Below are 24,045 nucleotides of genomic sequence, written 5' to 3'. Positions count from 1 at the left end.
TCTAGTAGCCCTAATCATGGATCAGGACCCCATTACTGCTAGGTGCTGTACAAACAGAGAATGAAGAAGATGGTTCCTGCCCTAGGGGGTTTACAATCTAAGGGTAAGACTAAAGACATCAGATGGATATAGATCAGAGAGGAATACAAGTAAACAATGAAGCAATATTGGTCAGCATGACAGGCAGTGATCTTTGCACACTAGCTCTTAGTTGTGTGTCATTATGACCAGTAGGAACATGAGCCTAGTGGCAACATTTTAAATGGATATGAGGGAGGCTAATTTGGAGGCGTCAAGGTCGGGTGGGTAAAAATTGATAATTAAAAAAAATCAAAACCAGATGCTTTTAATTTAAATTCAATTTTTAATGTAAATTAAATTCATTTTCTTTTTAAAAATAAACCTAATTTAAAATGATGGCAATTTATGCTAATGCCTAAATTTATTATAATATGTTAAAATAATTTAAATGAATAAAAATGCTGAAACTAAGGTGAGAAGAAATTTAGAAGTGGATAAAAAAGTGAGCTTAAAATTTATATAGTACAGAGCTCATTTGATGTATCTTTTAGCCAAAGACTGAGGTATACCAGGAACAAAGGAAAATGTTGTTGAAATGTTGTTCTTTAACAATCACTTTGCATCAGATTCACTGAAGAGAGAAGGAGGATCAAAGCTAATTCTCCCCTAAGATGTATGATGGAATTTAGTGGTTGACTGTTTTGAAGTATTTATTAAAAATCTCGCCTATCCTGATGACAATTTGTAAAGAAAACTGTGACAAAATAGGTGGAAATTTCACATACCAGAATAGTTAGTATCAGACTAAAGGGAAATGTAGAAATTATACTGACTATACTAAAATCTATTTCCATAGCTTTGGACAAATTGAAAAAAGATAACTGCTATATTGCTGATGTTGTTGAAATTTGGCAAGAATTTAAGGAAACGCTTAAAAAACAAAGCTAAATTACAGGCAGCGAACAAGCAGATCAAGAACTTACTCTGCCTTGTTTTTTTGCCAGTATTCACAATACCAAGTATCACAGTAAATACTTAATTGCTGAGGAGGAAGTGCTGCTATGGCATGAGCATCTAATATTCATCCATCAATCAGAATAGGTTTCAGGACTGGGGGGTGAATCGAACCATTGATTAAAGCAACACATTTGCTGCCAAAGTTTTGAAGAAAGTCAAACCAGTGAACTGGTGGAAGTAACTGGCTAAGCACCTGGAACCAGATTTTTTTTTTTACGTTACATAAGCTTTTGATGGCAGTTGCCTCTTCTGCAGGTAGAAAGAAAATGTTTTCTTCATTTTGACTAGTTCATTCAAAATTGGGAGCTGAAAAAGCAGGAAAGCTTGTTTTCCTCTTCTAATCCATGAATAAAAACGAGGTAGAAAAGGATGAGAACTAGTTCCAAAATCTTGAAGGACATAGTGATCAGAAATAATCAGCTAAAGTCACAAACTACAGTCAATTCTTTCTTTGTTTAACAAATCATCTAGTATTAAATGCAAAATATGTTATGATAAACTTACTTTTTTTCTTTGTGTCCAGCACATTTAAGGTAGCTGTATTTAACTAATAAAAACAAATGTAAAAAGCTGTTTTGTGTGTTTCTAATTTAATTAAAATTTCCATCCAAATGCAGTGAGATATATATCATGAGTAGAAAAAGAAACATTTTCTAGTAAATAGGTTACAACATTCACCATTTTTAACATAATAAAAAAAAAGTAAAAATTAGGAATCCTTATAAATATGTTAAGGTATACAGACGCTCCCTGACTTACGCAAGCGTTCTGTTCCGTATGTTTCATCAGCTGAATTCAGCCTCCTCCCGTTTTGAGCTCAACTTCTGAAAGTTGTTTTGGGATTAATCATGTTGGTTAAGTAATGGAAAAGTCCATAGCGTCCAGTGGTTCTTTTAAAAAAAAAATTGTCCTTATGTGTTTCCAATTCTTTGTGGATTATACTTAGCCAGATTCTTGCTGAGACTGCCACAACCTTTAATCCATCAAATCCTTCCAAAACCACCTTCAATTCTTTATGCTTTAGTGACTCTCTACAGAGTTCTATTTTGTGTAAAACATGCTGCTGTTATGATCAAAGGCTTCTCAATGCTGAGTGCAAATATCAATCTATACTTGGTAGTTGGATGTAAATGTAGAGACACCAGTCTTCCAGAGTTCTATTTGGTGTCATTTGGGAAGCTTAAAACATCAAGCTTCCTTTTTAAGTCAGCCAGCTGCTGGAGGGCCTGGAACAGAGACTTATCACCATGGATATGTTTTAATGGCAATGGCAAAGAAACTGATTTTCTGCACTTCTTGAAAGGAGCACACATTCTCTCTTTTTAAACAACAATTGACAGTATGTGCATAGGGAAAGAACAAGTTAAAATTATTTGGACAAATTAGATGTCTTCAAGCCAACAGGGCCTGATGAAATGCATCCTAGAATAGTCAAGGAGCTGTCTGAGGAGATACCTGAGCCATTAGCGATTATCTTTGAAAAGACATGGAAGACGAGAGAGATTCCAGAAGACTGGAAAAGGGCAAATATAGTGCCAATCTATAAAAAGGGAAATAAAGACAGCCCAGGGAATTACAGACCAGTCATCTTAACTTCTGTACCCGGAAAGATAATGGATCAAATAATTAAGCAATTTGCAAACATCTAGAAGATAATAAGGTGATAAGTAACAGTCAGCATGGATTTGTCAAAAACAAATTTGTCAAACCAACCTGATAGCTTTCTTTGGCAGGGTAACAAGTCTTGTGGATGAGGGGAAGCGGTAGACATGGTATACCTTGACTTTAGTAAAGCTTTTTATACTGTTTCACATGACCTTCTCATAAACAAACCAGGGAAATGCAACCTAGATGGAACTACTATAAAGTGGGTGCAAAACTGGTTGGAAAACTGTTCCCAGTGAGTAGTTATCAGTGGTTCACAGTCATTGTAGCATAGAAGATTAGGGTTGGAAGAGACCTCAGGAGGTCATCTAGTCCAACCCCCTGCTCAAAGCAGGATCAACCCCAACTAAATCATTGCAGCCAGGGCTTTGTCAAGCCGGGCCTTAAAAACCTCTAAGGATGGAGATTCCACCACCTCCCTATGTAACCCATTTCAGTGCTTCACCACCCTCCTAGTGAAATAGTGTTTCCTAATATCCAACCTAGACCTCCCCCACTGCAACTTGAGACCATTGCTCCTTGGTCTGTCATCCGCCACCACTGAGAACAGCCGAGCTCCATCCTCTTTGGAACCCCCTTTCAGGTAGTTGAAGGCTGCTATCAAATCCCCCCTCACTGTTCTCTTCTGCAGACTAAACAAGCCCAGTTCCCTCAGCCTCTCCTTGTAAGTCATGTGTCCCAGCCCCCTAATCATTTTCTTTGCCCTCCGCTGGACTCTCTCCAATTTGTCCACATGCTTTCTGTAGTGGGGGAGGGGGGGCCCAAAACTGGGCGCAATACTTCAGATGTGGCCTCACCAGTGCTGAATAGAGGGGAATAATCACTTCCCGCGATCTGCTGGCAATGCTCCTACTAATGCAGCCCAATATGCTGTTATCCTTCCTGGCAACAAGGGCACACTGCTGACTCATATCCAGCTTCTCATCCACTGTAATTCCCAGGTCCTTTTCTGCAGCGGTGCATGGGATTCTTCCATCCTAAGTGCAGGACTCTGCACTGGTCCTTGTTGAACCTCATCAGATTTCTTGTGGTCCAATCCTCCAATTTGTCTAAGTCACTCTAGACCATATCCCTACCCTCCAGCGTATCTACCTCTCCCCCCAGCTTAGTGTCATCCGCGAACTTGCTGAGGGTGCAATCTATCCCATCATCCAGATCATTAATAAAGATGTTGAACAAAACCGGTCCCAGGACCGAACCCTGGGGCACTCCGTTTGATACCGGCTGCCAACTAGACATCGAGCTATGGATAACTACCTGTTGAGCCCGACAATCTAGACAGCTTTCTATCCACCTTATAATCCATTCATTCAATCCATACTTTTTTAACTTGCTGGTAAGAATACTGTGGGAGACCGTATCAAAAGCTTTGCTAAAGTCAAGATATATCACGTCCACTGCTTTCCCCATATCCACAGAGCCAGTTATCTCATCATAGAAGGCAGTCAGGTTGGTCAGGCATGACTTGCACTTGGTGAATCCATGTTGACTGTTCCTGATCACCTTCCTCTCCTCCAAGGGCTTTAAAATGGTTTCCTTAAGGACCTGCTCCATGATTTTTCCAGGGACTGAGGTGAGGCTGACCAGTCTGTAGTTCCCCGGGTTCTCCTTCTTCCCTTTTTTAAAGATGGGCACTATATTTGCCTTTTTCCATGCTGTCATGCTGGAAGGGCATTATGAGTGGGGTCCCGCAGGGATCAGTTCTGGGTCCAGTTCTGTTCAATGCCTTCATCAATGATTTAGATAATGGCATACAGAGTACACTTATAAAGTTTGTGAATGATACCAAGCTGGGAGGAGTTGCAAGTGCTTTGGAAGATAGGATTAAAATTCAAAATGATCTGGACAAACTGGAGAAATGGTCTGAAGCAAATAGGATGAAATTCAATAAGGACAAATGCAAAGTACTCCATTTAGGAAGGAACAATCAGTTGCACACACAAAATGGGAAATGACTGCTTAGGAAGGAGTACTGTGGAAAGGGATCTGGGGTTCATAGCGGAGCACAAGCTAAATATGAGTCAACAGTGTAACGCTGTTGCAAAAAAAGTGAACATCCTTCTGGGATGTATTAGCAGGAGTGTTGTAAGCAAGACACGAGAAGTAATTCTTTCGCTCTGCTCCGTGCTGATTAGGCCTCAACTGGAGTATTGTGTCCAGTTCTGGGTGCCACATTTCAGGAAGGATGTTGACAAATTGGAGAGAGTCTAGAGAAGAGCGACAAAAATGATTAAAGGTCTAGAAAACATGACTTCTGAGGGAAGTTTGAAAAAATTGGGTTTGTTTAGTCTGGAAAAGAGAAGACTGAGAGGGGACATGGTAACAGTTTTAAAGTACGTAAAAGGTTGTTACAAGGAGGAGGGAGAAGAATTGTTTTTCTTAACCTCAGAGGACAGGACAAGAAGCAATGGGCTTAAATTGCAGCAAGGGCGGTTTAGTTTAGACATTAGGAAAAACTTCCTAACTGTCAGGGTGGTTAAAGCACTGGAATAAATTGCCTAGGGAGGTTGTGGAATCTCCATCATTGGAGATTTTTAAGAGCAGGTTAGACAAACACCTGTCAGGAGTGGTCTAGATAATACTTAGTGGTGCCACGAGTGCAGAGAACTGGACTATATGTCCCTTGCAGTTCTATGATTCTATGTGATGGGGTGTACTAACTCCACACTGGTGAGGTGAGGGTTAAGGAGTTGCTCTGGATACCTTTGGCTGCCCTGCTGGGCATGCTCCCAGTGGAGGGAGAGTTCAAAAGGGAGCAGCTCAGCTCAGTCTAGGTGGACCGAGCAGGAGAGCAGTTGGATTCTGTAGCTTCCTGCAGAGAAGCAGCTGGGACAGGGCTCACAGTCAAGCCATGCAGGCCTTTCAATTGTGGGGGCTGAGGATGACGTGTTGCTGCAAATAGGGGAAGACACTCGGGAGAGTGACCTGAAAGGACACCAAGGGGACTCCAAGACAGATCAGTGGTGGAGATGGAGGAACAGAAGCAGGGGTAGGAAGTGACCCAGGGCACGGGGGTAAGGGCTGGCACCTGTCTGTAAGCTATATGTCTGGACCATTATTTTGAAGGGCCCTGGGTTGGAACCTGGTGGAGCAGCATGGGCCTGGGTTCCCCTAGCCCCAGTCACTGATTTTCACTGTTGGGTGACACTGACACTGGCTCTAGCCACTAAGCCTGGTGGCCACAGATTCTAGCTGCTAGGCAAGGCAGCCATTGACTCTCACCAATGACTCTGGGCAACATAGTCCAGAATATCGCCACTCGTGGGTACTGCTGGTCTTGGACATAAATCCCCCCCCGCCCCGACAGTGCACTTTAGATTAATCATTTATTTTCAATAAATGGACTGAAATAGTAATTGCTTGTTTCTTACACTTCCTTCAACGTTAGGCATACTCAGTTAGATAAATTTGAGTGCTTGTATGTCTGTTTCTCTATGGTGGCCTACTGAGGACTAGATTGAGACTGATGTGCTCAGTTTTAAGGTGCAACTTAAAATCATACTTGAAGCCAAGTGTTTTCCATATTCTGAAATGATTCCATTCTATAACTTGCATTTTTAGGCTGGTCAATTGCTACAGGCTAGATTTCCCACTGTCTTACATCTTGTGTAGTAATTTGCACCTGTGCAAATGGACATAAAATGCTGTCAAATCAAATGGTAATGCACTGTTGCTTTGTGTAAATGCCTTCACAAGGTGCAAGGCAGTGGGAAATCATGCTGTCTATATGTAACTGTGCCTTTCTGAAATCATCATTGTGTCTATATCTGCTTAATTTTGATGGATTGTGTTTCAGTGGTATTTATGGGCAGTTTGAAGTATCCAGATGAGAATGGGTTTGACGCATTCCTGAAGAAACATGGGGGCAGTGACAACGCTTCAACTGACTGTGAACGGACAGTCTTCCATTTTGATATCCAGCAGAAATACTTCAAAGAAGCACTTGATAGGTAAACTAGATCACACCAAATAAAGCACTGGTTCATTTAAAATAGATTAACACAATGTGTGTCTGCCTGAGGAAACTACATATATAACTTTGCATTGCCTTGTCTTGGCCTGATTGAAAGGTGCCTGCCGTTGCTGAGCTTCCATAGGTCCCCTTATTACAACCGAGGTCATTATAGATGGAAGGAGACTGTGATTTTCCCTTAGATCTCTCACTGTCTTTTGAGGGAGTAGTAGTATCCCAGTAGTGTATAGTCTCTTAGGAGTGATGTAATTTATGCACCTGCTATGAAAGTAGGACAGCTTTCAATATGTATTTATGCCAGATTACTTGTAGGACTATGATAAATTCTCCTACTGTTGCAATTGCTAGTTCATTCCATTTACCTGGCTACTTAAAGGAGAATCTTTTATTGGCCTGTTCCTTTTAAATATGTGTCCCCTTAGGCTGTTTAATTTTTTATTAACAGTCTCTTTTTTTAAAAAAAATATTGATTCTTATAAGGCAGTGTACTACCAAAAAGGTGCAGTAAAATGATCCACTGCTTTATTCAACAAAAATATATGTTCAGTGCCAGGAAGGATCATTAATTAACTCTCACCATGCCATAGGATATGTCAATACAATAAAGCTCCATTTCTGTCATAGAGAAATTAAACAATCTTCTGATGGGGAGAGTAATTTAAATATTTTTGATATTGACAAAACTGCCCGGGGGGAAATTAGGTTGTACTGCAAATAGGCCATTAATATGGTGATGGAACTAATTTCTGCACTAGAATGCACACACAATGGGAGTTCTATGATAGCCTTCTGTAAAACATTGGAGGGGAGAATTCATCCCTCCAAAGGTGGGAATCAGACCAGCTTTGGCTATTTTGAAGAGTCTCAAAGATGGGTAGCAAAGATAGTTAGACTTATGGCAAGACTTGGATATGAGGAGAGACTGAAAAAGCTGGGGCTAGTTGAAAGGAGACAAAGCAGAGATGACATGATACATGTCTATAAAATAATGAATGGTATGTGGGGGATAAATAGGCACATCTATTCATCATCACTCATACAAGAACATGTGTGAAGTTAATGAAATTGAAAGGCAACAAATTTAAAACTGATGAAGAAATTTTTTTTTTTGATAATCGATGTGTGGAACTCTGTCAGAAGGGATTGTTGAGGCAAAGAACTTAGTAGGATTTTCAAAAAATTTTCCATCTTCCTCTGAAGCATCTGGTACTGACCACAGTTTGAGATAGGCACTACTGTCTAGATGGACCACTGAGGGTCAGATCTGGTATGACAGGTCTTATGTGCTGAAGGCAGATGATTCTGCATCCTTTGGTACCATATTCTACCAGTCCACTTCCACGCCAAAGACCTTGCCTTTTGTCTTTCTGAAAATATTAAATAATTGGGTTTATTCATTTTACTTCAGAGGCATTAAGAACATGTGTCAAAAGAGTCCAGAACTATATAATTGTTTCTGAATTACTGCAAGTCCTAAACCTTAAAAAAAATGAATATTGTTGTTTGTCATAAAGGCAGTTTTTTGTTATAAAAACAACTTTCTGGACAATCTTTCAGCAGACAACAGGAACGATTTGCCATTTTTCTCTTTGTTTTAGGTGGGCACAGTTCTTCATTCACCCACTAATGATCAGGGATGCTATTGATCGTGAAGTTGAGGCTGTCGATAGTGGTAAGAGTAATATATTTGTCATAACTTTTTTTTGTTTAGCTCTACAGCATTGACTGTACTGAAGTTCTTGACAAGATTCTCAGGTATTAAGTGCTGTGAAGTCTGATGCATAATATTTTATATGTCCTTTATTTAACTAGGGGCTAAAATTATGTCAATCAAATTTATTAAATCCTTGAGCCTAATGAAATATATGCATTTATGTGAGTGTGAGTCAAGTTGTGTTGTGTTCACCCCTCAATGCAGAGCAAATGTTGGTATTAACATTGATAGGGAGACTAGTCTTGTGAAAAAAGAGTACACTTGAGGGAGAATAATTAGAGTGCGAATCAGTCTGTAAATGAGGAGAAACTTCCTCTGATCAAAAAGGCATTCTCTGAAAAATTTCACCAGTCACCTGGTGTAATAAAAAACGGATGCAAAGAATAAAAGAGAACTAGGTTAACAGGGATCTGCAAAGGGACAAAAATGGATCGGTGCCTTTTCTTGATGCATCACGATATGTAAAGAAGGGCTAAAAATGTAGATTTTAAGAGATTAAAAAAAAAATGTTTTCCTGCTTGTGTTTTTAAGTAAAGGTTAGGAATGTCAAGTCTGGTCTTCCCTTGTTTGGCTGGAGGATGTGTTAAACACCTCAAATGTGCAGCTTTCTCTGCTCTTAGTTGAAGACTAGGGTAGGAGAGTGATATATTTAATAAAGACCTCAGAAAAACTCAGGGAGTTGAATTAAATAATTGTTAGCAAAACTAAACAGAACACAGTTTTGGCTAAGGTTACTAGGTCACTGTTGTCTCTTCTGTAGGCTGGGGAGTGCATGTAGGGGTGTTGAAAATTCAGGGCTTGTTGGTGGAATAGGAAGTTTCCCTCCATATCAATTCCTGGAGCTCAGAGCCATTTACAATGCCGGCATAGATGCTACATGACTAGATGAGAAGGAGGAACGATGTTCGTAAGCTCTTTGACAAGTGTTGCTTAACAGCTGCAAGTCCTCTCCTAGGGTGATTTATTTGGCCAAGTGGAAGTGTTTTTCAGTTTGGTCGCTTGCTGTGGAAATTCAGCCAACGCTGGCCTGCATTCAGGACATTTTGGAGTACCTATTGTGCCTTCAGTCATCTGGTATCTTGGTCAGCCCATTGAGGGTTCACTTGGCAGCTATCTTTGTGTTTCATCTGCTCACCCAAGGGAAGTCAGTTTTCTCAAACTTCATGGTGGTGAGGTTTCTAAGGGAAATCACTCATCTTCATCTGCATGTGGAAGAGCCTGTTCCTTTGTGGGACCTTCATACTGTCATGGCTGTCCTTATGAGTCCTCTGTTTGAGCCACTGGCAACCTGTTATCTGTCCCTCCTGTGCCAGAAGACAGCCTTTCTTGTAGTTGTAACATCTGCAAGGAGAGTATGCAAGCTGCAGGCCTTAATGGTAGAGCCCCTGTGTACACAGTTTTTCAAGGACAAAGCGACCCTATCGCCGCATCCAATTTTTTTGTCAAAAATGGTTTTGCAGTTTCACCGTAAGCAAATGATTTATTTACTGATGTCCTTTCCTAAACTCCAATGTGGATGAACAACGATTTCACACTTGGGATGTGAGACAATGCTTGGCATGCTATGTGGAGAGACTGACTTTTCAATCACCTCATCTGTTTGTCTCTTACGTGGATCGGATGAGGTGTCAGGCAGTCTCTGTGGAAATGATTTCCAGGTGGATAACTTCTTACATTATATTAGCATATGCAATAGCTCAGACCACGCCTTCACAGAGGTTACAAGCTCATTTGATAAGAGCCCAAGCGACGTTGATAGCATTCCTCAGTGATATGTCAGTATTTGACATTTGAAGGGCTCTTGCCTGGTGTTCTGTACGTGCTTTTACCAGGCACTATGTGATTACCATGGCGTCTAGGTCAGATGCAAACTTTGGGAAGCCCGTCCTGCAGTCATTCTTTAGTAGACTCTGAGCCCCTCCTCTGTTCTACTTGTGAGTCACTTGAATGGAATACGTGCCTGCAGGCACTTGAAGAAGAAAAGACAGTTACTTGCCTTTATTGCAACTGTTGTTCTTTGAGATGTGAGTGCAGACGTGTATTCCACGATCCATCCTTTGTCATCTCTGCATCGGAGTCTCTATTCTTGACATTTGATGTGAAGGGCAGTGCTGCTCTTAAATAGCCAGGGGAGAATTAGAGCCACAGGGCATGAGCACAGCCCCTCTGGGTACTGTGAGACAAAATTCTCTGGCTTCCGTGCACTGGGTGTACACATGCCTGTGTGCAATACACGTTTGCACCCATATCTCAAAGAACAGTTATAGTACAGGTAAATAACCACCTTTTCTCTCTTCCCTCCCCATATTCTGTTTCTCAGCAATGGGCTGAGTGGTCTTTTTTTCTTTCCCTTCTGCTCTTGTCTTCCCTTTTTGAGCATTGGCAGCAAATAATGTAGTTTAACTAATTCACTACTACTTTGTGTACCTGACAAAAAGCATGTCCAGTGCTGTTCCATGTACTATGTATGGCCCTGTTGAAAATTGATGTAAGTTACATTAGAACATTGCCCAGTGGTTTAATACAGTGCTAAATCTATAAAATTAACAGAATATCAACTAGCAAGACCCTCTGATGCAAACAGGAGGGAGCTGCTACTTGGAAGCCTTGCCAGACCTGGGCATCCAATGAAGAAGTTTTTCTGGGGTGAGTTTTGTCCTGACATTCTAAGACTTTAACAAATATGTGTAATGTAGAAAAACTGATGTCTTAACAATATGAGATTCTTTAGTATTTCACCAAACTCTGGTGCTAGCTGAAATATGTGAAAACAAGTCTGCATTTTGAATACTGTAACACACTTCACGATAAAAAGTGCTATGTGAATTGAAGATATTTTCAACTCCAGCCTTGCTATTTGCCTCATGCCCATTCATGGTAACTTATTGTTAGTGTACTGGTGATATCAACTAGGGCAGCTGTGGTTCACGTAGCCTCCCGTCTTATCCATTATAAATCTCGGAAAAATAGTATTTGCATCTTGGATGTAAAAGACAAGGTACCTGTGGGCTCACAAGGAAGGTTTTTCAAAGCAGTTGGTTCAGCCTCAAAGCTGCAATAGCAGCTGAGTGACAGCTTCACTGCCATTGTACAGTCTTGTGAGTAGGGGTGCGTAGAAGGGAGAATTCACGTTCTTTCTTTCACCGCGTACAGTCCCTGTAGAATCAAACCCCATGTGTGCTGCTGTGCATTAATTACAAGGTTAGAACCAGCCTTAGATCCTGTCAACTTGCAGTCTAGTCTTTTAAAAAAGACTAGTTTTAGGTGCTACACCTAATCCTGAATCTCTCCTGACACTTTTTGTGGGTTATAGTAACATTTTCCTGTAATCATAATGTTTTTTCTCTCCCATGTTATGAAAGACTCATACAAACAGGGTAAATAGTGAAATTGGCTATGCACAAGGGTCTGTGTAGTGCACAAAATGAATGAACTGCAAAATACAGAAAAAGATATAGTCTCTAATCTTTATTACAGTGCTCTTAAGAGTTTATTGTAACAATAGGAGGTAAAAAACTTCAGAGAAGAGTAATTTTTAAAATTGCTGTCCCTTGGACTCTGACTTTCCTGGCAATCATTGTATTTAACCACAATATTAATATTAGTTAAAACTTTTTTCCCTATGTACCGGTATGTATTTTATCTCAGTATTTGTTCATGTATTCATGGCCTGAACATTCTGTGCTCCATCATGCATTCCTTGCACATCCAAAACTGTGAAATTCTTGTGCATAAGGAATCCAAGATTAGATTCTATGATTAGATCTTGTGATTAGAAAAGCACTAGTAATGTGAGGCCAAATAGCTACTTTTTTAACATTTACAGGTAATGCAGAGACACTAAAGCATGAGCCTAAAAAGAGTAATACTGATATCTACACCAGACTGAGGGATTTTTGGCAGCACTATTACTCTGCTCACTATATGAACGTAGTTGTCCAGTCTAAAGGTAACATCATTTGTTGCTTAAATACAAATTCTTACATACTGCTTTAAAGTAGAGGACTGTTTCAGCACAGAACTTACACCTGGCTGCTCATTAGCTAATGATGATTCTACTGTAGTCACCTGTATTGGTTTATAAATCCATAGAAAATGCCAGTGTTTAGCTTTTTTTCTATTTAAATTCCCTGGTAATGGTGATTGAGATCTAAGCATCAAGTGTGAAATACCGGATCTCCTGGGGGGATTCTGCGCAAAAAAATTCAAAATTCTGCATACTTTATTTGTCAAAAGAATGCAATATAATCACACCAGTTTTGGTAATTTATTTAAACTACAATACAGAAAAAAGTCACAATAACTATTCGGCATTTCCTAAACATATGAAGGTTAAGTTACAAAGACTTGGTAACTAATACCCTGAATTGCAGTTATAATACTGGATTTTCATTTAAATTACATTACAGAATACTAAATAGAAAAAAAAAGGTAGACTGTCATTTTAAATTGCTCAGACTTTCACACATGAAAGTCATACAGTTTTGCTAATCATTGTCCTGGATCTGGCTGGGTACTTTGGGAAGTGCTTGGTTCTGATTGTCCTGACATTTTATTTGCCCTCAAAGTCTTTTTTTTTTTTAAAGGGGTAAGTAAAATAAATCTTGAGCTGAATCTAACCCCACTTTGGCACAGAAAAAAAGTGAGAAAGCACATAGATCTTCCTAGCTGAGGATTCCCTTACTGTCATTTATAATAAGGCTCTTTTACATCACTTTGGCAATGTAGGGGCCTTAAAACTTTCACAGGTTTTATGCTCTTAGGGGAATTGACTAAGAATGGGAACAGTTAACTAACAATAGGAACTTTAACAATGTTGGCAGGCTACTACATTTCTGCCTCAGAGAATGAGATCAATTAACTCAGGCAAGCTGCTACATTTCTACCTCTAGCCTGCCTCGTGCATAATAAAAAGTCCTACCCTTCCACGCCAGTGAGCTGCAGTTGCAAGAGAGAGGGACAGTCTCTTTCTCTCGCTTGTTGGCATGCACGTATGCCCAGCCCCGCACCGCCCCCGATGGTGATCAACCATGTAGGGGCACACGCCCAGCCCCCCTCTCCCGTCTCTAAAGCTGCTCCAGACACGCTGGAACAGACGCGCTGCAGAATTTTTAGGCATTTTTTTGTGCAGGGGCCACAGAAAAATGTGGCCTGTATGAATTCTGCACCCACACAGGGGTGCAGAAATCTGTCAGGAGTACATAATGGTGCCCCAGTTTTGGTTAGGGGATCTTGACGCTACCATAATTGTAACAAATAGTATGTTTCGGTGCATTGCCCGAATATTTGCAGATATATTTGCATAATATTTGCAAAAAGCAGGACTATGTGAACAGAAGTTCTGCAACTATGGCTAGTCATTGGGAAGAAACGCATAGAAGTCAGTAACCATGCTACTTATTTTCATAGTCCCATATCTGTTGAAGAAAATATTATTTTCTTTTTGATTTACATAATCATTTTAGCTATGCTACAGGGACCACTAATGCATAACTCTTGGTACTGACACTTTCTCTTATTCAAAATTTTTGTGAGTTGTTAACTTGACGTATTGTATTCCTTCCTTTATAAGGAAAAATGTTTCCCATTTGACAGTCTATAATATGTGTGACCCTAGGCACCACTGTATTCACACACTACACACTGCTGCAATGATATTTGTACAAAGTATGTCTTGTGAGGTATCATGTAAAAGCTAATAACATGCTGGGTATGAATATCATTGTAAAATGCATGTATTAACATTATATGTGAAGTTATAAATTCCCTCTGTGTGATGTTACTAGAACATGATTAAGACAAGATAACCTAGTCTGGGCAAAGATGATAAACAGGTCTGCCCTAGACAAAGGAATGTGGGTTTATCAATGTGTTCAAGATGGTTTCTCTCACCCCCAGTCTCCTTTCCAGCTTTTTACTGGCTGGCCTGTCTAGGACTCATCACAGAGCTCAAATTGCATGGTTTCTTTGTCTCCTTAAGATGAAAGATAAAGACGGAGTCTTTCTCTGTTCCTTATATTCCCAAAGAAATGTCTTTGTCTTACAAGTGAGGAAAGCCTCCTGGGGATTCAGCCTTCAGTGTCTCTTTGGGGTGCAAGAGCTCTGTTAATTCTCTGTCTCTCAAGTCCAGACTCAGGATAACCCTGGCTGGTTTAGCTCAATATCTTTGTTTACTGCTATTATATAAATTGAGGTAAACTCACATTCCTTTGTCTAGGACAGACCGGTTTATCACCTTTACCTAGGCTAGACTGTCTTATCTTAAACATATTCTAATAACATCATAAGGAGGGAATTAATAACGTCACATGTTCATTTTACAATTATATTCATAACCAGCGTGTTACTAGTTTTTGTATGATGCCTCACAAGACATATTTTATACAAATATCATTGCAGTAGGGTGTGAATTCAGTAGTGCCTAGGGTCACCGTATGCTGCTCAGGTGCACAACTGTGCCAGATGTACCCCTTTTGGAGACCACTGCATTATTTATACTGTGCTTGAGAAGGTTGAGCAGACCTGCTATACTATAAGGATCTAGCAAATCATAAAGCCACAGGTGCCACCTAATCTCTCAGTTGTAGTTGTAATGGATACATATGACCATCATCAAAGCATAATCCAAAACCAGTTATCTATGGGATTTGGTAAAATTGGGGAAATCAGCCCAACAGGTTTTGAAGTTTACCCTCTGGGTCTATTGAGCATTACTGAATACTGATTTGTAGGCTCTAATGAGTCTGTTTACTCTGGGTCCCCAAGCTAATTTGGATTAATGGTGGAAGATTTTCAACATGCCTTTTCCTGAAAACTTGGCTCTATGCTCGTTAGTGAGTTACATTTCTAGCTTTCTTTTTTCTTTCCTTACTAGAAACTTTGGACACTTTGGAGAAGTGGGTGAAGGAAATCTTTTCACAGATTCCAAATAAGTAAGATACTTTACTGATGCAAAAAGAATCTGATGTGTGGCGTTGGCCTTGATGCTAGAGGCTGATTGATGTCTGCTACTCTTATGCTGACGCCTCCTTTGTTGGGTGGAGAATTGTAGTCTGCATTTGAGGTGTACTAAATGTTATGACTTTGCTTTGTGTAAAAGATAATTAGTACAAAATAGAAATTGAGAGAGTAGTTTGTAGTGTTTTAATATGGCTGTAACAGATTATAAATGTGGGTTTTCAAACTAATTCAATGCAGTTCTATCCATTGAAGTGTGCTGTCTAAGCTTTGGACACTCAACGCAAATTTTGTTGTATCTGATAATTGTTGGGATCCTAAGATGTGTCCCCTTAATTCAAAATACAATTATATATGAAACAAAATTTTTCAGTTTGTGACCAGAAATGACTCTCATTGTTCCCTCATCTCATAGCTACTATTTTGGTGTGTTTGCTATGTTGTAATATCATAGTTAAGGCTATGTTTATGTCATGGAAGTCACGCTTCCAGAGACCTCCCTGACATTTTCTGCTTCAGCCCCTGGGACCCAGGGACTGGAGCTGGCAGCCAGCGGGGCCCTGGCAGGTTCCAGCGACAGGTGACAGCTTCCTCATTGTCCCCCTGCAGGGTTCCAGTGACGGGCAACAGCCTCGTGCCAGGGGATGGGGGGGTGGGGAGAACCTCACAGCTCGCAGCCACCATGGTGGTGGGGGAAACCGTGGAGCCGCAGCAGCAAAAGTCACAGACAGGTCATGGCTTCTGTGAATTTTTGTTTATTGCCCGTGACCTGTCTGTGACTTTTACTAAAAATAACCATGACAAAATCTTAGCCTTAATCATAGTTAAGTGATTGACTAACAACCACTTCCTGAAACTGCACATCCCTGCTTACAAGATCATGGTTATTTAAAAATGGATAAGTAAACAAAGTGTGTCATGTTAGCTTTTCCATTAGAAACATGAGAGTGAAAAACCCAAGGATGCTTTCACAGCCCACGAGGCTCTCAGCCGTGTGTGTGTGGAGGGTCTTGTGTATGTGTTTTAGTGATTCTTATCTACTTAATTCTGAGTCTCTACTTTCCCCATAGATTGATCTTGCTGCCACTTTTATACGTTACCATCTGTTCCCCTTTCTCCTTGGGAAGTCAGTGAAGCTGCATTAACTCCTTTTTCCCAGAATGTTGGTAATGCTTGAGGCTGGCTGACTGGCAAATGTAATGTTCTGTACTAACTATAAAAGGGCTAAGCATTGTGGTACAGACCAAATATTTCTCCTTCTAGTTTATTTCAGCACAAGTATTAAGAAACCATACATCACTCGTGTATTGGGTCTTCTTGTGGCAGCACAATGGTATCAGATTGTCCATAATTCCACTTCCCTCTATTTTAAAATAAATCACCTTGGGCTTACTTTTCCTCCTATTATAAAGTATTACACTTCATTGTCTTCTACAGTTTATTGGTGTTGTGCAGGAGACATGCTAATGTGCTACAGATGCACAGCTATTTTGTTCTCTTCACAGGCAGAAATCTGGAAGGCATTTATTCTGCTAATGCATTTCTGTGCAAGCAAATCTGCAAAGGCGTTTGATTGGGGCCTCTCCCAAAGGCAAGGTGCAAATCTTTGTGTGACCTTACCCACACTCCAAAAATCTGTGCCATGTCATTTTCAGGAGGTTCAGTGCCACAAGTGGAGGGAACTGGAGGAATAGATGATATGCCCATAACTAGAGGGTGTGTTTGTGGAGGTGGTCAGGGAAATAGTGGCTGTTAAGTTTTCTATTAATCAGGATGGAGTGGATCTTGTGATGTGCCCTAATTCAGTGTCACATCAAAGGAGGAAATATTCTGGTTCCATAGAAATCTCAGGTTTGTATCACTTCAGAACTATGGGCACAGAGCAGCTTATACTCTCCCCTTTGTTGTCCTGTATCATGAACAGTAAACATCATGCTATAATTTTCTTTTGTTTTTGAAGTGGTTTACCCAAACCGAACTTTGGCCATCTGACACAGCCTTTTGACACACCCGAATTTTACAAGCTTTACAGGGGTAAGTGACCTTGGTGTCTTCTGTGTTGATAAGTGTTCTGAATGGGTATTGAATATACCACTGTGTAGATTCTTATTTCTTTGAGTTTTAGAATGGTTGATTTACCATCATTGAATTAGAATATGTAGTTTTGTGAATCTTTCCCACCCTTTTTACAGCAAGTAAAATCTCTTGCCCATTGCTGTTTCTTTGGATTAAAGAGACAGGAATAATCATGCATTTGCATTACAATTTATACATTTCTTCCTGTTCAGTTGTTCCAATCAGAAATGTTCATTCACTGAGCATTGCCTGGGGACTACCACCACAGGAGAGACATTACAGGTAAGATGGCACTACATCTTTTTGATGTCACACTCTGAGTATAGATGACTATTTATAAAGAATCAAATAACCAAGACTTTCTCTCCTGTTAAATTCAGCAAGAAAGAATCATTCCATGAAATGAAAACATTTTGTGATCTTTGATTTTTGGAATAGCATAGTGTGACGCTGCATGGAATATGAGTGACCATTTATTATAATATGGATACGAATATTACAAAATTGCAATGAATCATACAAGATTTGACATGTAAAGTATCAGTAGAAAAGTTATGATTTGCTAAGTATGATGACCTTGTTTATATGTATGTATCATCTTTGTATCCTGAGTTTTATATATATGCGTAATACATCTGCATCTCAAACCTGCGCTGTGTGTCTGGGTGACACCCCTAGACAGATTGGGATCAGCACTATGTAGCCTGTTTGATGGCCCATCAAGAACAATCGGCTGTACAATGAACACATTGAGAGAAGCCAGTGGCTACACTCATGAGTAAGACTCTGTGTTTGTCATAGAGGTCACGGAAGTCACAGATTCCGTGACTTCTGCAGCAGCCCCCTGCGGCTAGCCCAGGAGCTGCCTGAGGAGCTGGGGCAGTCTCGGGGCCCTCCGCCCCACAACAGCAGGAGTTTAGGTGTGGGGGGCTCAGGGCTTGGGGTTGGGGCTGGTACTTACCTGGGGGGTGGGGGGGCTTCTCTGCCTCAGCTCCTAGCTCCACTTGTTGCCTCCACCCGCAGACGCTGCCCTGACAGATCCCATTGACCACGGTTCCCAGCCAATGGGAGCTGCAGAACCGGGGCTTGGGGTGGAGCGGAGGCAGCACGTGGAACTAGGAGCTGAGGCCGCTGCTTCCCAGGAGCTGGTTAGGGAGCCTGCCTCAGCCCCAGCACCCACGCTGCCCCCCAGGCTGTGACTTGCCCCCGAGCACCCACGCCCCCCTCCACAGCACCTGCAGTGCCCCCCCTGGGCTGCACCCCCCTCCCCAGCACCCGCGGTGCCCCAAAGTCCCCCCCCCCCCAGTTTTAGTCAGGGGTATTTTTAGTAAAAGTCATGGACAAGTCATGGGCCCATGCATTTTTGTTTACTGCCCGTGACCTGTCCATGACTTTTACTAAAAATACCGATGACTAAAACTTAGCCTTACTTATGAGTTGGCAGGACATATAGGGACATGCTTGTGGACAGGGGACTCCAAGAGCTTTTCCATGCCTGTGTGCTGTGATCTTGTGTTTGGGACAAAGGATGTACAAGCCACATGGCAAAGAATATAAAAAGGCAGCTGCATCTTCTCCATTTTGTCTTCAATTCTACTTCTCACCTCTGGAGTAACTTCTTTACAAACTGAAGCTTTGAACGAAGGACTGATAGACCCAAGCTTTGAGTGTGTTCCAGAGGGATTTTACATGCCAGCAAACTCACCAATGCTGCTAAGAACCTGATACATACATATGACTTCAGAGTCCATATCTGATAGTTTTGATCATTTAACAACTTATTTTCTTTGCTTTGCTTTGCTTTTACAGTAAATCTTTAGGTTTTTAGATATTAAAGGATTGCCTTCCAGCATGGTATTTTGGGTAAGATTCAAACTAATATTGATCTGGTGATGTGGCTAGCTTTTTGGGGATCAGAAGAACATTTTGTATGGTGAATAGAGTTTTAAAGAACTTCTCACTTTACTGGACCTATTTGCTGATTGGGAACCAGAGACTGGAATGCAATAAAGGGGGCTGTGTGATTTCTTCCCCCCCGCCCCCCAGCTTCTTGATATCCAGTGGGGGCGGGTTCAGGAGCATGGTCTGTGGCTGGTTGGGGAATCTAACTACAATGATAACCACCATTTTTGGAGACTCTGTTCTCCTTTTTGCAGGCTGCCCTGACCTTGGCATTTTCAGTGTGGGCTACCTAAGGCGCCTTGGGTCACACATGATAAATTGTTGACAGTTTTAGGAGTAACAGACATACTATCTTCTTTCTATTGGTGCTCTTCATTTTACAGGCTGTCAGCTAGAACTTGTGGTTTGCAGGATCTTGTGCTGTGGAGCGACGAGGCTTCTTTGAATAGGTTCTCTTTGATGCTGCATGCTTTTTAAGGCTTGCTGTCCATACTCCTACTCTTTGCAATTAACTGTTAAATTGTTAATTTTCTGATATACAGCACTTATAAATCCGTGTTGTACTTTTGATATTGCTTTGGTAACGAGTGGAAAGGTATGCAATAGTCTGGCTTCTTCAGAGTCAAACTGCAGATGTGTTGAATGTAGTATCTGTTTATAATATGTTTGCAGCCATATTACTTTAGTTGGTGATCCGATCAACTCTTATAAACAAATTGGGCCTGGTCTGTCCCTGGACAGAAGACGTCCAAAGAAAGCCTAGTAGCCCATGAAGTTGTGTTGGTGATACACTGAGTAACACACTTCTCTCAGATTCTGTTCTGAACCATTATTACTGGACATTTCCTTTTGAATCAGTGGTAGGAGGCACAAAACTGCTGGAGGTGATGTCTTTGTAGTGAGACACACAATAAAACCTCAGAGTTACAGACACCCTCAGGAATGGAAGTTGTAACTCTGAAATGTTTGTAACTCTGAACAAAACGTTATGGTTGTTCTTTCAAAAGTTTACAACTGAACGTTGGCTTGATGCAGCTTTGAAACTTTACTATGCAGAAGAAAAATGCTTTCCCTTTATTTTTTTAGTAGTTTACATTTACACAGTACTGTACTGTATTTGCTTTGTGTGTGTGTGTGTGTGTGTGTGTGTGTGTGTGTGTGTGTGTATGTGTGTTTCTGCTGCTGCCTGATTGTATACTTCCGGTTCCAAATGAGGTTGACTGGTCAGTTCGTAACTATGGTGTTCGTAACTCTGAGGTTCTACTGTAAAACAAAGGTCATGCCTATTTGTGTTCGTTAAAATGTTGTGGCATTTTCAGCCAAAGTATAGTTGTTAACTTCAGCAGCCTGGCTAACTTTCAGATCAGTAACAGTATTCTACCTGTCTAAATTCCTTTGTATTTTCAAATGGACACAATCTCTTTTTCATAGCATTGCTGTTTAAAGGTGTCACTTCAATAGTGGGTGAAGTGGGCAGTGAATTTATAATTGTTTGTCTAGTGATTTGGAATCTTTGGATGAAAGATATTATCTAAATATCTGTATTTTGATTTGCTAATTATTAATCTACATTAGAGTTTTACATGTTGGAGTTTTACATTTCTTTAACTCTTTTTAGGGTGAAGCCACTTCACTATATCTCCTGGCTGGTAGGACATGAAGGCAAAGGCAGTGTTCTTTCCTTTCTTCGGAAAAAGTATGTATTTCTTTAAATGTGAGACTTTAATACTGTGTGCATTGAAATAAAGAGTGAAGGCGGAAATATTTCCTCAAATAAAAATTAAAAAATGTGATCTACAAAGCTTGAGACAAACTCAGTGATTCTCTTTAAAACCTGTAGTATTCATGTGACTTAAGCAACGCAAAATACTCTGAAAATGTACCCGGTGGTGTCTTTAGTACTAAATACAAGAAATTCAACTACGAAAGAATCTCCAGAGCAACACTGAAAGCACTTTCGCTGAAAACTTATATTTTCAAAAATATTTTGGTTCACACTGAATAAATCCAAAAAAGGTATATGCCCTGCATTTTTGAATGTCAGTGCTTTGTATTCTTGTAGAAAGCTATATTCTTTCCATTTGCTTTGGATTAACTTTTAAATTCCTTAAAGTGGCCTCCATTAGGCAGGTCCGAAATAAGCTTGAACAATGATGCTGTGATAATAATTAGACATCAAGAAGGTTTTTAACTGGAGTAATTAATAGTGGGTATAACTCTTCAATAGATTTTGGGCTCTTGCGTTATATGGGGGAAATGGTGAGACAGGATTTGAACAGAACTCCACCTACTCTATATTCAGCATTTCTGTGACTTTGACTGATGAAGGTTACGAGCACTTCTATGAGGTAAAATTCCATTATAGCTTGGATTTCTTACCACTGTGCTATGTCCAAAAGTTAAAGAAAGTTCATCAGTTTGTCCTTCTGTCTTCAGGTTGCGCATGTTGTATTCCAGTATCTGAAAATGTTGCAGAAAAGAGGGCCAGATAAAAGGTAACTTGGTTCGAATCAAGTGATCATGACCCCGGATATCACTGGGGTTTTTCCTCTTTTCCATCCTTTTCTGCATTATAGTGTGCTTTTTCTTTTTGGATAAGCAGATATTAGAACAGATGCAATGAGAAAATGGTGGAAAATGAGATTGTTAAAAAAAATGGAAGAATTAATTGTAGGGTTACTACAGTTGTTACTGTTACAACTGTTACTGGACCAACTTCTGTTGGTGAGAGAGACAAGCTTTTGAGCCAGACAGAGCTTTTCTTCAGATCTGGGAAAGGTACTCCCACGCTGTGATGAAAAGGCTATTTTTCTATGGTTATGCAAGCACTGGTGGATCACCAGGGATGTTTCACTGAGAGCAATGTGGGCTGGTCAGGAAAGGTGCATGACGCTTGCACCTTTAAGAACACACGACTATTCAAGAAGGTGCAAGCAGGGCCGTTTTTCCCTCAGACAGTGGATTAACAATTGGCAATGTTGACATGCCAATAATGATCTTGGCTCATGAAGCTGTACAGTGGCCTCCTCGACAACTTCAAGGAAAGATTCAGCTACTGGCTCAGCAGGTATAGAAAATGACAGCTGAGTGTGCTTTTGGCAGATTGAAGGGGCGCTGGTGGTGCTTACTCACTAGATTAGATCTTATTGAGAAAAATATCCCAATGGTTATAGCTTCCTGTTGTGTCCTGCATAATAATTATGAGGTAGTAGGTGAAAAGTTGCCACTGAGGTAGAGGGCGGAGATAGAATGGCTGTCTGCTGACTTTGAACAGCCAGACACAAGGGCCATTAGAAAAGCTCAATGTGGAGATATGTGGCTGAGAGAGGCTTTGAAAGAGCCTTAATGGTCAGCCACTGAATGTGCTCTACCTAGCCTTGACAGTTTGGGGGTGTTAGGAATTGTGTAATGTTTGGTGTGCATTTATGAATATCACGCTTTTAATGAACCTATTAATTATGCTGTGTTTACTGTACATTTATAATATTAATGTACATGTATAATAGTATGTACATTGTTTTTAACTGACCCTATGAGTTCTGTGGTCCTGTTCAATTACAATTAGAATTGTCCTGTTCTTTGAGTAGTGCTATTTGTTCTGTAGTATATGTTATGAAGTAGTAAAGATTAATTTATTTCCAAAATATAAAAATTTATTGCATATCCAAAACAGGGGAAAACATTAATGTGCAATTAAAATCAATACAGTGCGCAAACATAAAATAAATTAATGGAACAGAACTTTAAAATCAGAATGGTAGAAAACATTTGTCTACATTTCAATCCATTTCTGCCAAATATACTCCAATTGTGGCTCTCCCAGGTCAGTGTAGGTAAAGCTGTGATTTTCCTACTACCCCCCAGCATGGAGTAGTAGGGGTACAGATATGGCTCATCGTGCCATGTGGAATATTGGGAGGTATTGAAGCTCCTGAAATGGAGTTCTCCATTGACTACAAAGGTAGGCGAGTCCATGACTGTTTTACCTTTAGGTCAATAAGAGTCTGTTTGCTGCCTGAGAAACCCTGTTTTGTCCTGGCGAATCTCTCTCTCTTTTTCCTGCTGGGACTCCTGAGTCTTTCTCCTGTCTGTTCTTTTGTTCTATCTGCTATATTCACCCTCTAGGCTCTCTTCATGATCTGATGTCCTCCCTAGTCGTCTTCTTTCTCCTTCTCATCAGTGTCAGGTGTTCTGCAGGTGTGGCCGGGACACGCCTTCAGGCTGCAACGATGGCAGCTACATACATAACAGACAGATGGATTTACAGTCACAATGGAAAATGAAAGATGAGTTTGAGAACTCCTTTCCCTTATACCTATAAGAGTTTTAAATATGACCTGCTTATTGACACTTCAGCTTTGGAGTGCCTCTGCATAGCACTGCTCTCCAGCCGCAGCCATTCTTAGTATGGCCCGCCAGGATGGGGCGGAAGTGAGGAGGGAAATAGTTTTGTAGTGTTAAGCAAAAAAATGTTGTGCCATTTTTCCTGTGAGTACATGTACAGGGCAATGACACTGAGTACTGGCACTTTTTTCCACAAGTGGCAGTGATTTTAACTGGTATCTCACTCCTGAGGGTCACAAAGGCACAGAGAACACAGCTACTGCTAGATTCATTAAGCCACGTGGGCTTGTGTGACGCTAGCCTGTTTATGGAAATGGTGCCTGCCGAAGTCATCACAGAGTGTAGTGGGAAAGAAGTTACCCTACCATAGAGGAAG

At 40.6% G+C, this 24,045-nt stretch overlaps 1 protein-coding gene across 1 annotated transcript in view; it reads left to right on the top strand.

Annotated features, from left to right (window-relative positions):
- LOC112120532 (nardilysin-like) overlaps positions 1-24,045 on the top strand; it is a 76,879-nt gene that overhangs the window by 12,138 nt on the left and 40,696 nt on the right. Inside the window, exons 4-13 of the mRNA XM_026651843.1 lie at positions 6,500-6,653; positions 8,275-8,348; positions 10,941-11,036; positions 12,217-12,339; positions 15,265-15,322; positions 17,308-17,381; positions 17,636-17,705; positions 20,944-21,021; positions 21,553-21,673; positions 21,762-21,820. Coding sequence (XP_026507628.1) covers positions 6,500-6,653; positions 8,275-8,348; positions 10,941-11,036; positions 12,217-12,339; positions 15,265-15,322; positions 17,308-17,381; positions 17,636-17,705; positions 20,944-21,021; positions 21,553-21,673; positions 21,762-21,820 — 907 coding nt within the window. The remainder of the gene's footprint in view (positions 1-6,499; positions 6,654-8,274; positions 8,349-10,940; positions 11,037-12,216; positions 12,340-15,264; positions 15,323-17,307; positions 17,382-17,635; positions 17,706-20,943; positions 21,022-21,552; positions 21,674-21,761; positions 21,821-24,045) is intronic.

Source organism: Terrapene carolina, unplaced genomic scaffold (assembly GCF_002925995.2).
Source record: "Terrapene carolina triunguis isolate 2854851 unplaced genomic scaffold, T_m_triunguis-2.0 Scaffold103, whole genome shotgun sequence".
NCBI lineage: Eukaryota > Metazoa > Chordata > Testudines > Emydidae > Terrapene > Terrapene triunguis.
Note: the sequence above shows the minus strand (reverse complement) of the source record. Positions and strands in the feature narration are given on the sequence as shown.